Source organism: Lynx rufus, unplaced genomic scaffold (assembly GCF_022079265.1).
Source record: "Lynx rufus isolate CCGP_SWC_20201006 ecotype Redwood Valley unplaced genomic scaffold, mLynRuf1.p SCAF_5, whole genome shotgun sequence".
Taxonomy (NCBI): domain Eukaryota; kingdom Metazoa; phylum Chordata; class Mammalia; order Carnivora; family Felidae; genus Lynx; species Lynx rufus.
The window spans coordinates 10,173,103-10,185,163 of NW_025814867.1; the positions used below are offsets into that span (position 1 = coordinate 10,173,103).

At 47.2% G+C, this 12,061-nt stretch overlaps 1 protein-coding gene across 1 annotated transcript in view; it reads right to left on the minus strand.

Moving 5' to 3' along the window:
• Positions 1–832: 832 nt before the first annotated feature.
• CCDC13 (coiled-coil domain containing 13) overlaps positions 833–12,061 on the minus strand; it is a 39,772-nt gene continuing 28,543 nt past the window's right edge. The window contains exons 13-15 of the mRNA XM_047098548.1: positions 4,298–4,452; positions 1,550–1,664; positions 833–992 (exon numbers count right to left, since the gene is read on the minus strand). Of these exons, the coding sequence (XP_046954504.1) occupies positions 833–992; positions 1,550–1,664; positions 4,298–4,452 (430 nt within the window). The remainder of the gene's footprint in view (positions 993–1,549; positions 1,665–4,297; positions 4,453–12,061) is intronic.

Genomic DNA, 12,061 nt, shown 5'->3' on the forward strand with positions numbered 1-12,061 from the left:
GGAGCAGCTGGCTGAGGGTGGGCACTCCCGTCCTGGCTAATTGCTCAACTGGAGGGTTAAATGTTAGCCCAGCTTCTTTCTATCAGCCTCAGTTTCTTCATCTGCAAAATAGGGTTACTATTAACCTATTAACCCTACAAAATAGGGTAACCCGACAAATCCTTGGGTTACTAAAGGACTAGATGGGGTCAGGTTTCCACAATAGATGCTCACTCACTAGGACCTGTGGCGACTATGAAAATAATCATTATTATTACAAGTCTGAGGGTCTGCATCTAAGGAAGACCCCTGAAGAGCGGGCATGTCCCCAAGGCTGCAAAGGTTGGGGGTGGCCACGGATGGAGCCATGGAGGGGAGAATGGGGGGGATATGCCCTGGTGAGGGGGGGTGGGGTGGGTGGGGCTGGTTGGCCTGAGGGACGCTCCCAGCTGGAGCACGAAGGGCTCGCCTGTGCATATGGAGCCATGTGGGCAGACAGGGACTCCCAGCTAGGTCCTAGGACAAGGGTGGTGAGCACCTGCCCAGGGGACCGCCGTCTGTTCACAGCCGGCTTGTGTCCAAGAGCTCACGCCGGTGCTGAGCGGGCAGCTGGGCCTCCGCCCCTGCCGTATCCGCGCCTGTCCAGGGTCTCCGGCAGGGCTCAGCCAGGGTTTTTCCTTTGCCCTCCTGGTCTGAGATGTTGGCTTTGGTCACCCTCGGGGAACCTCTTCTGGGAGAAGGGGCTGAGCTGGTTGCCCCAGGCTGACTGCTAGGGCAGATGGAGTCGACAGAGCCTCCTCCTCTCAGAGCCCAAGGCTGCCTCGTCCAGCCAGGCTGACACTGAGCCACCGTCCTAGTGCTTGTCCGCCTTCTGCTGCCGCAGGGCCTGCAGGAAGACCCCTTTCACCTGGCCCAGGGTCTCGTGGTACACACGGAAGTCCTCCTCCTTGCCACGCAGGGCGCTGCCCAGGGCGGCCTTCAGCATCTCATTCTCCTCCGCCTGGATGGCCAGCCTGGGCCACATGAAGAAAGGGCTTAGCGTGGCCGTGCGGGCATACATGGGGGTGCGTGCATGTGTAAAGGGCGCTGGGAACAGGGCTGCTGGCATGGTTGTTCTTTAGGCTCAGGGTTCTCCTGGACCCGTCCCCTCCTCCCACAGACCCTTGGGGGAATACCATGTGGGATTGTTCTCTGGGCCCACCCACAGCCCTGGGCCTGGCACCCAGTATCCCCCCGAATGTTGGCTGCCTCAAGGAGGAGGACTACTTTGTAAAGGTCCTCCCCATCCTTCTTTGAATACCATGGTCTCTGACCCTGAAAAGTTTGAGTGAGAAAAGAGGGTTTAGCAACCCACACTTGGTAAAACTTCTCTTGGGACTTTGAGGTCATCAGGGATATGGCTGGGTCTCTCTGCCCTCTGATTGCCAGTTGCTGAATCGCAGGCCCAGAACCCAGGCAGGCCGACCTCGGGGCAGACAGAAGTCAAAGGGGGAGGGACACGATCCTTCCGCCCATCGAAGCACCTCCACCCAGACAATGCCACCCTCAGGAAGGTGGGGCAAGAGAGCACCTGGTGGTCAGCTCCTCCATCTGTGATTCCACGGGCACGTTGGAGAGCTGGGTGAAGGAGGGGTCCTTCCTTTCACTCCCGTTCGGGTTGTGCCTGGTGTTGGAGGCGGGCAGACCTGTGGGGCAGTGGCAGCCACCTTCTGTGATGACGCCATGGCCCTGTGTAAATGCTCTCCTTCTCCCCTCCTTCCCCACCTCCACTGCCTATTTCCTGCTTTTCCATTTGCTGAAACATTATACTTCCTCCAAGATGAAGGACAAGGCATAGCATAACATATAAGTTGTCAAATCACTATGTTGGACACCTGAAACTAACATTGTGTGTCAACTATACCTCAATTTAAAAAAAGAAAAGGGGTTTTTTAAGATGCAGCACGAGGGCTGCCTCCCTCTAGAAGCCCTCCTGATGCCTGCTCTGCGTTCCCTTGGACTCAGGCTGTGCTGTCTGCTATGGCCCTGATTCTGCTTGCCTTGTACCAGGGTGGTTCCTCTCGTTATTGTCTCCAACTTTGCACTTCACAAGTTTCTGGAAGGCAGCTGGGACTGACATCTGCCCTGCACACTGAGCCTGATTCTAGACCATCACTGCCTCTGATGCCCTCACACCACTGGACCCCCCACCTCCAGAGCCAACCCTGACTAGCAGCTCCCTACATACCTACAGGGGATCCAGTGTGGCCAGGGCCAGAGGCCACAGAATGCTCAGAAAAGGAAATCAAAGCCAATTGGTAGGGAATTTGGGCACAATCACAGCATCAGAAAACCAGTGCTGAAAAGGCCCTCAGAGGCGGTGTGGTTCTCAGGGATAGTGTGGCCCAGGGAAAATCGCCTGGAGTCAGTAGACTTGGCTTTCACCCCCTTGCTGGGTGGCCTCAGGTAAACCATCAACCTCTCTGAGCTGGTTTTCTCATCTGTAAAATGAGGATGATAGTTCTTGCCTCTAGAGCTTTGTGAGGCTGGGTGAACTCACATTTATACCTCAGGACCTATGTGATCTGACCACCTCTTTAGTACCTTGTCACTTCTTTGACCTTGCCTCATATTCCCCTCCCCTCTGGCCGGCTGTACTCCGGCCTCACTTGCTGTTCCTTCAAGCCTCCAGCTAAGCTCTCACACAGTGCCCTTGCACTTGTCTTCCCTCGGGTATCTGTATGCTCATCCCCCGTCCCTGCCATTGTCTCTGCTCAGATGTCAACTCTTCCATGAGGTCTTCACTAGCCCCCTGTCCCTGATGGAAACCAGCCGCTCTCAGCACCTCCAATCACCTCCTCTGACTTAGCATGTCTTTTAGTGGCTTGTTTGGTTATTATCCATCTTCCCCACTGGAGTAGAACTGCTGTGGAGGGACCAAATTCCAGAATCAGGTCTCCTCATTCTACAGATGGGGTGGTGCTCTGCCCATGTCACAGGCCAGCAGGTGGCAAAGGCCACATGAACACTTTTTCTCAGGCAGCTGCCCCTTGCTATTTGGGCAGAACCAAAACGGTTTCTCCTGCCGTGGCTTAGCACCCCCTGGTTAGGTTACTCAGGAGGTAAGCCCAAAGCCTAGAAATACCACCTCCCTAGAGGACCTGTTCCTGAGGGCCCAGGAGAGTCAGCAGGGTAAGTTACAGGGACCTTCCCCAGCCTGGATTCTCAGCAGCTCCTGGAAGGCCCCTTGAGTCCTGGGCCCTGCTGGTTGGAGAAAGGAGAAGGGTACAACTCCTGCTTTGTGCCTCACTTCTGGCACATCCTTCTGAAATGTTCTCATCTCATCTGGGCTGGGGACAAAGGTCTGAGTGTCCTTGCTAGGGGACGGCTGGGGGATGTAGTGGAGTGTTGAGAGACAGGGCAGTGGGGGTAGCACCTCACTCCAGAGCCTGTAGGAGGTTGGGATGGGGACGTCAGAGGGAGGCAGGCCTAGCCCCTCCACACTAACGATTCTTCCTTCTTTGGCTTCTGGTTCTGACATCCCGCACCCCCATCTGGCCAGAGCCTCACAAGAGGCCGATGCTGCTGGTCCAGGGACGGCACCTTGAGAACGACTGGGTTACGGCACTAGATCTTTTCGTTTAGGACAACAAAGTCTCCCTGTGCAGCTAGGTGTGGTCAGGGGGTGAAGGCAGAAGTGACACGAGCAAACTTAGGACCATGCCCTTAAAAGGTAAGGAGCAGGACGTCCCTTCCCTCCTGCCCTTCGTGCTGCTGGTGGGGAGGCCGAAGCGGCCACCTTAGACCATGGAAGCTGCATGTTGAGCATGACGGCACACAAGACAGAGAAGCCTGGTCCCCACGCCTGCGGAGAAGCCACTCCATCCCTGCTTATGCTCTACTGCTGTAGCAAGCAGAGAGGGATTCTTCTCCCGGTCAGCCACTGCTGCTGTTCAGGCCTCCTCAGCAGGCCAACTTTGCCTCCTGACCAACTCTAAACAAAGTCAGCTGGGGACAGAGGGTTAAGGGCTGGGGTGGGGGTGACAGGCAGTGGTGGTGGTAGCTGAGAGCGTTTAGCAGAGGCACTGCCACTTTTATGAGGGCTCACAGGTGGGCTGGGTCAGAGCCACGTGGGCCGATGGCCTTCTGGGGCTCTTGGCTCTGAAGAGGAGGCCTGGGGAAGAAGACGCCCAGCAGCAGGGGCAGGCCGAGCTCCGCCCCGATGGAGGCCTCCGCTCCCCCATGCTTCTGGACGGGGCTGAAGTGGTTGCCGCTGGCGGGCTCTCCCGTTAACGGCAAGGCCACCCTCTGCGGCTGGGGGCCCTGGGCCAGCCCCTACCTGCTTTGCTCCTGGCGGCTGCTCTCTGACAGACTGATGTCCTCCCAGGCTCCAGGCGCATCTTCTCCAGGTGTTGCTCCAGCACCACGGTGCGTTGCCGTTCTTCCTGCAGCTTCTTCTCTGATTCCAGAAGCTTGCTGTTGCTCTCCTCCACCCTGGTGATGAGACAGGAGGGGCTGCCGTCCATCCCCCGGGGGCAGGCAGGGGCAGCCCCCGCCCCACCTGCTCTGGCCCTCAGAGAGGCAGGCGCATCGTGCCCTGGCGGTGCTGTGACCGGTTCTTTATTTTTACCGCAGGAACCGAGGAACGTGCGTTTGAAAACCATATAGTTCTCTCCAAGGCTCAAAATGAAAAGCTCGCCAGCCTCTCGCACTCCTGCCCACTCCCGTTTCCGGCTCTCCAGAAGCAATCACTTAGAACACTTTTAGCTGTTTCTCTGAATATTTACTGCCATATTTCTACAGATGCCCACGCTGCTATTTTTAAGGTTTCAATATAATCTTTCAATTTCCTGTCGTGCAACATGAGAATTTAGTTTTATTTTGGCCTTCTCCCCTTACCAAACAGAATTACCCCTCTGCTTCCCAGTGTAGTTACATTACCATTTCCCAGCTGAATTAATAGTAGGTGGTGTATTAGTTTTCCATTGCTGCTGTAACAAATTACCACAAACTTAGCAGCTTAAAGCAACACACACTTATCACCTCACAGTTCTGTAAGCCAGAGGTCCGGCAGGCTCTGTTGGTTTCTCTGCTCCAGGTTCTGGTGTTGCCTGACCTGGGTTCTTACCTGGAGGTTCTGGGGGGAAAATCCACTTCCAGGCTCATTCAGTTATTGAAGGGATTCAGTTCCAATGGAAGGACTGAGGTCCCTGTTTCCCATTGGCTGTTGGATGGGTGATTTTCATGTTTCAGAGGCCACTTGGGCCTCTCCATCTTCAAAGCCAACCAGACACCCCTTAGCATGCTGTGACTCTCTCTGACTTCTTCCACGGCATCTCTCTCACTGACCCCGGCTGGAGAAATTTCTCTGCTTTTAAGGGCTCAAGTGATTAGATTGGGCCCACCTGGTAATCCAGGATAATCTTCCTATTTTAGGTCCCATAACTGTAATTGCATCTGCAAAGTCCCTTTTGCACATATCATAAAGTCGTCCCAGGCACAACAGCAGCAAGCAAAGGGCATAGGGGACAAAATCCTGTCTACCACAGGTTACATTAGAGCGATTATTTAGACATGTGGCACGGTAATGATCACGTTTTCTTATTTAATTTTTTGCTTTCCTTGGGGTTAGTGATTGCTTTCTGTTTATTATTATTTATTGTTATTACTCATTATTATGTTCTGTATGTCTATCCTGAGTTCTTGGGACTTGAAGATATTGCTATTCGGCCATTGCACCTGAAGGATTTGTTTAATACTCTGGGGCTGGGCCTAAGGTCTTTCCTGAGTCTAGGTATGGCATTCCAGACTTTTGTGATATGAAAGGCTCAGCTAGAAGGCCAGCACTCCTGAAATTTAGCCAAAGCAAAGGGTTGTATACACATATGCAAATCGGAGTGGAGGCCTGGAAATTTACAGTGTTGGAGGAAGTGGTAAGAGTCAAGAAGGAGCAGAATGGTGACAGTTATGAACAGTATTCAACTGCTAACACAAAACTGTACAATAACACAGTTATACAGCTACTAACATGACTTGTTCAAGCATGTTCCTTGAGACTTAATTTGCAAGAGCAAAAAAATAAAAAAAAATAACCTATAGGCCCATCAACGGGGGAATACAGAACAAGTGGCAAATATTCATACCACGGAATGTGACGGAATATGACAGATTGTCCTGTTCAACACAGTGCAGCCTCATGTCCACATGTAGCTGTTTTAAGTTGAAATTAGTGAAGATGAAACAAAAAATTCAGTTCTTCAGTCACACTAGCCACATTTCAAGTGATCAGAGCCACATGTGGCTAACGGCCGCTGCATTGGACAGCCGAGCTGCAGAACACCTCCGGCATCAGAGAAAGTTCTAACGGACAGCACTGCTCCGGCAACAAGAAAGAAGGAGGCAGAGCTACGTGTATAAACACGGATCTCCAGACTGTAGGACTGGTGAAGAAAAAAAACAAGTGCCACAAGAATATATACAATATAATGCCATTTATGTAAATAAAGGATAAATAAATCATAGTGGATTCGCGCAGTAAAAAAACTCCTTAACCATAAAAAGGATGTGTGCTGATATGAAGAGGATGTCTGAGATTTATTACTGAGTGAAATAAGTAGCAGAAGATTATGCATAATATATGACCTAATTAAAAAATTTATAACAGATTAAAAATTTAAAACCAAATAGATACCAGTGCTAACGAAATTCAGCCAGTGAGCTGAAAGCAGGGGTCTGCAGCAGTCACTGACTGTCGTCCGTGGGTGAGGGGCTTTCATTTTCCTGCCGTGTATTTCAGTAATGTTTGCATTTTGTTTAGGTTCGTGATAGGGGAAATAAGAAACTAACAGCAAACACCATATAAATGGTAAAGCACTTTATGAAGTCTGACAACGTTTAGGAATGATCGAACTTTTGGTTTCTCCTCCCAAAATGTGCCATCCTCGAGGAATCTTGATAAATGTCACCCCGCCCATAGAGGTGCTTGGCCTAAATACCTGAGCGTCATTCTTGCCTTCTCTCTCTTCCTCACTGCTCTCTGCTTCCAATTTATCAGCAGGCTCCACAGCTTTTCTTCTAAACACACACAAAAGCTCAGATCCTTCTCATTCCTCCACCTGTGGCCTGGTCTGGGGCTGCTCCTTCTCCGGCCTCTGCAGATTTCACTTTCTACTCGACACTTCTCACTGGTATTCTGAGTATTCTCTTTTGACTAGTCTGCATTCTCACCGATTTGTTCTTCTTTAATCATTTACTGGGCTAATTCAGCTAGATTCTTGTTTGCCATGGCTTTCTAACAGCTCCCTAACATCGTGGGCAACAACCTCATGACATGCCAGATTTTTTGTTAATTTGCCTTTTTACTTTGTAATTGATTTTCATTATATTTCAAGAGTCTGACCAAAGTGACCCAATGGCAGCGTAAAGTGAACAATGTTAAGTAAGGCAAGTCATTAGTGAATGTTTTCATGTTAAAAATTTTGCTTTCGTGAGGACTTTAAATGTGGGGATGCTCAGATGAGGAGGTCCCCATGCCCAGGAACTAATTTAATATAAATGAAATAATACCTTTATGGAGACAAATGTATGTAATATTACATATTACATACATAATGCTATATACATAATTCATAAAAAGCTCTTTACAGATGTAAAGAAAAAACATAAACAACTCTTTTTAAAAATGTGCAATAGTATGAATATATATTTAACAGAAAAGAACATGTGAAAGGCTGGAAACATGTGAAAAATATGCTCATCCCCACTTTTAGTTATAGCAAAGGAGCTAAAAACAACCATGAGATAATAGTGTTCCTTAATTAGCTTGGCAAAAACATTATGCACTGATAAAACTTTGTAGACGTGACGCTATGGGGAAATGGTGGATAGTTCACATCATTGGTGGGAATGTAAATGAATTCATTTTAAAATGGTAATCTGCCATTATTTGTAAACATCTAAATGTACACATTCTATGACCCAATGATTCCACATTTAGAAACCTAACAGTGGTATACTCTTAACAAAAATGTAAAGATGTGTTTAGTGTGAGTCCATCTTTTAATAAAAATGTATGTGCATATATGTGCACATATGTATACACATATATTTGCATATACATTGTTGGATGTGCAAAGAAAACATTTTAGAAGTTCTGACAGTTCTTTTCTATGAGAAATGGGGAGTGGCAGGTTGGAAAAGGAGGCTCTTTACAATAAGTAAGTATATGTTTGTAATAGAAAACTAATAAAACTTCCAATCACATAAAGCAAGCATTTAAAAAAATATTTATTTATTTTGAAAGAGAGACAGCATGAGCAGGGGAAGGGCAGAGAAAGAGAGGGAGAGAGACAATCCCAAGCATGCTCTGCACTCGGTGTGGAGCCTGACTCGGGACGGGATCATGACCTGAGCCAAGATCGAGTCCGATGCTTAACCGACTGAGCTACCCAGGGACCGCATAAAGCAGGGTATTTTGAGGCCAATGTTGAGTGTAGAAGCTGTAAACATGGGCTCCTATAAGGCAGCAAGCTGCAAGGAAGCTCCCTGTATAATTCTGGAAGCCTCAAAAGAATCCCTTGTTTGCAATAAGAGACTTAGACAAAATCCATCTGTAAGCTGGGGAAGTGGTAAGGAAGCTTGCAATCTACTGGACCTTAAATGTGTTGGTGGGGAAGCACCGATCATGAGAAAATTGAAACACAAGGCCAGCACTTCAGGTGCTCAGGAAATCCTAAACCAATAAAGTACCACTCAGAGACCACTGACACCCCCAAAGCTCCACAGAATCAAAAGCAGAACCATTCTGTAGGAGCACTTTCATAACCCAAGAATTCCCACAAGAAGGAAAAAACAATAGCATCGAAGAAAAGCTTACAGAAACAACACAAAAATACAAAACACATAGAGAAATAATTCACTGTGAGGGGGAGGTAACAGACGTTACTTAGGGTCCCAAGAAGTAATGAAGATGATAGAGTAACTTTCAACGGATGAAGTAGGTTTCATATTATTACAAGGAGAAAAGCAAGAAATCTTAATGAAAGAACAAATAATATAAGAAAGAGAACAGGAGGGGTGCATGGCTGAGTCAGTGGGTTGAGCATCCAACTCCTGATTTCAGCTTGGGTCATGATCTTGTGGTTCATGAGTTTGAGCCCCACGCCAGGCTTTGAGCTGACAGTGTGGAGTCTGCTTGGGATTCTCTCTCTCCCTCTTTCTCTCTCTCTCTCTCTGCCCCTCTCCCTGTTCACTCTCTCTCAAAATAAATAAATAAACATTTAAAAAAAAGAAAGAGAACAGGGGGTTTTACACAAAAAAGAGCTGCTAGAAATGAAAATTACAATTATTAAAATAGGTTTCATGGCAAATGAAGTGTAGCTGAAGAGGTTTAATGAGATGGAATGCAGATTTGAAGAAACTATGCAGTTATCAGCCCAAAATATTGAGAAACTTTAAGAGTTGCAGAGGAAAGAAGGTCTAACATAGGCTGACTAGACATTTTATTTTATTTTACTTTTAAAGTTCATTTATTTTGAGGGAGAGAGCAAGTGAGCATATGCAAGCAGGGGAGGGGCCGAGAGAGAGGGAGAAAGAGAATCCTGAATCCCAAGCAGGGTCTGTGCTCAGCAGGGAGCCTGACGCAGGGCTCGATCTCACCGAACCCTGAGATCAGACCTGAGCTGAAATCAAGAGTCAGTTGCTCAACCCACTGAGCCACCCAGGCTTCCCGATGAGGCATTTTAGATGAAAGGAACTGAAACAATGGGGAGAGGCAACACGTGGAGTGAGTCCTTGGCAAAGTATAGACTGAAGTCCTCAGAAAGAAAAGGCATACCAGTTCCTAAGTAGGAAAAATAAAGCGAAATACAATACCTAGACACATCACAGGGAGACTTCAAAATACCAAAGACAAAGAGAATATCTGAAAAGACTTCTAGAGAGAAAGGACATAACTTGGAAGGAACCACAATCAAACTGATAGCAGATTTCTTTTTGGCAACAATGGATGTTCAATGACAATGGGCTTTCATGGCCTCCAGCTACCAAGAATTCTATGCCTAGGGAAATTGTCCTTCAAGAGAAAGGCAGAATAAAGATTCCAAAGTAAATAAAGACACAGGGAGTTTACCATCCACGTAGTCTTATTGAACTAAAGGACGCATTTTGGTAAGAAGGAAACTGAACCCAGAGGGGAGATTGAGATGCGAGAAGGAACAGTGAAGGAAGACATTTTTAAATACGTTGGCCAAAGTAAAGGGATATTGACTAATTTTTTAAAAGGTGAATTTGGAGGGTTAATTTTGGAGGATTTTGTAAAAAGAATGTGCTGTAATAGACAAATATTAGAGTCCAGTAACATGGAAGACACAAAAAGGGGAATCAGAATTAAACATTCTCAACTATTCGAGGTGCCTGGCTGGCTCAGTCAGGAGAGCAAGCGACTCTTGATTTCAGGATTGTGAATTTGAGCAGAGATTTGCTCTGCATTGGGGGTAGAGATTACTAAAACAAAACAAAGCAAAACTTTAAATGTATCCTATTGCTCTAAGGGATAATAAAGAATTCTACTGACTTTAGACTTGCTGAAACTCTATGTTAAAAGAGTACAGGTGACCACTAAAATAGAATATATAACTTCCAAACTTGTATAGAAGAGAGGGAAATAAAACCTGACCCAGCCAATATAAAGGAGGAGAACGGAGAAAAAGGAGCAAAGAAAAATCATGGCAAATAGAAACTATTAATTTAGCTGATCAAAATATTCCCAAATATTGTAAAAATTAAAATGGGTTAAAATCACATCCTCAAACACAAATTCACAGATTGAATTTAAAAACAAAGCCAACTATATGCTTTTCAAAAGGAGACAAATTTAGTGACTTCTGTCATGGCAGACTAAGCCGACTAGCCCCTCCTATTGTGTAAACAGCTAGAAAAATGGCTAAAACATATGAAACATACTGTTTTCAGACACTGGACGGCAGGTCAAGAGACACAGAACACTGGACACAGGATTTGAGAGAAGGGAAACAGATGACCAGCTCTATTTTTATCTTCAGTCTACCTGCACCAGGTGAGGAGGTGAGGGGATCCCAAGCAGAGCACAGCGGTTTCTCCAGGATGCGGACACAAGACTGGGGAATTGCAGGGGGCCTGAGGCAGCTAGAAGTGATAGGGCGTGTATGAGAGGGGGAAACTCTGCCTCCCCGCACGCCCCCCGCAAGACCAGAACAGACTCTCCAGATAAAGAAAGGAATAGAACTGGGGATCTCAGAGAAAGGCAGGTCCTGTACTTTGGGGTGAGAAATCCAAATAAGTTTGGAGGGGATACGAATGCAGAGGGAGTTTGGGCCCTGTTTCCTAGTTACAGCCCAGGGAGACAGCAATGCCCGAGAGTAGAAATGGCCACGTGTCTTGGCTAACAGGCCTGAGAGAGCCACAGAGAGCTCCCTCACACCCTAAAATGACATAAAGCCGCAGAGTGAACCCAAAAAGGTCAGGGGTATCAGCTGAGAGAAAAACACATGTGCATGACTCTGAGAGTGAGTGCCTCCTTAAATTTTGTGCTCTGGGTACCTTGCTCACTTCACCCTAATCCCAGCTCTGCATGGAGAGAGGCCTGACAGATGAAATACCACACGGAAAGAGAGGCCAGTAAAGGGAACTGAGGCACCTCTGTCTACCTTCCAGCTGAACAAGGTCATATGAGTGATCCTGGCTGGCGTTATGTGGAACAGAATTACCTAGGTAACCCACAGAGCCACGAGAAAGAATAAACCATTGTGTGCGAAGCCACAAACTTTGGAATGGTTTGTTACACAGCAATACATAACTAAGTCACTTTTGTTCACAAAATCCCCCAAATTCAGGTGAAGCTCGAGAGAAATGGGAGAGAAATCCTAAATTGAGTATGTTTCTTCCATTTGATAGACTAGAGACTTGTGCTATCCATTATATTTCAATTACAGAAGAGAAATTAATGTGACTTTTCTCTTATACCTGAGTATATCTGAAATTCGTATCTTCTCTATGTACTACATGAAAAGAAAACAATTATAGCTAGTCACTTCTCACTACTTCGGGAATGGCCATTCATCGACCA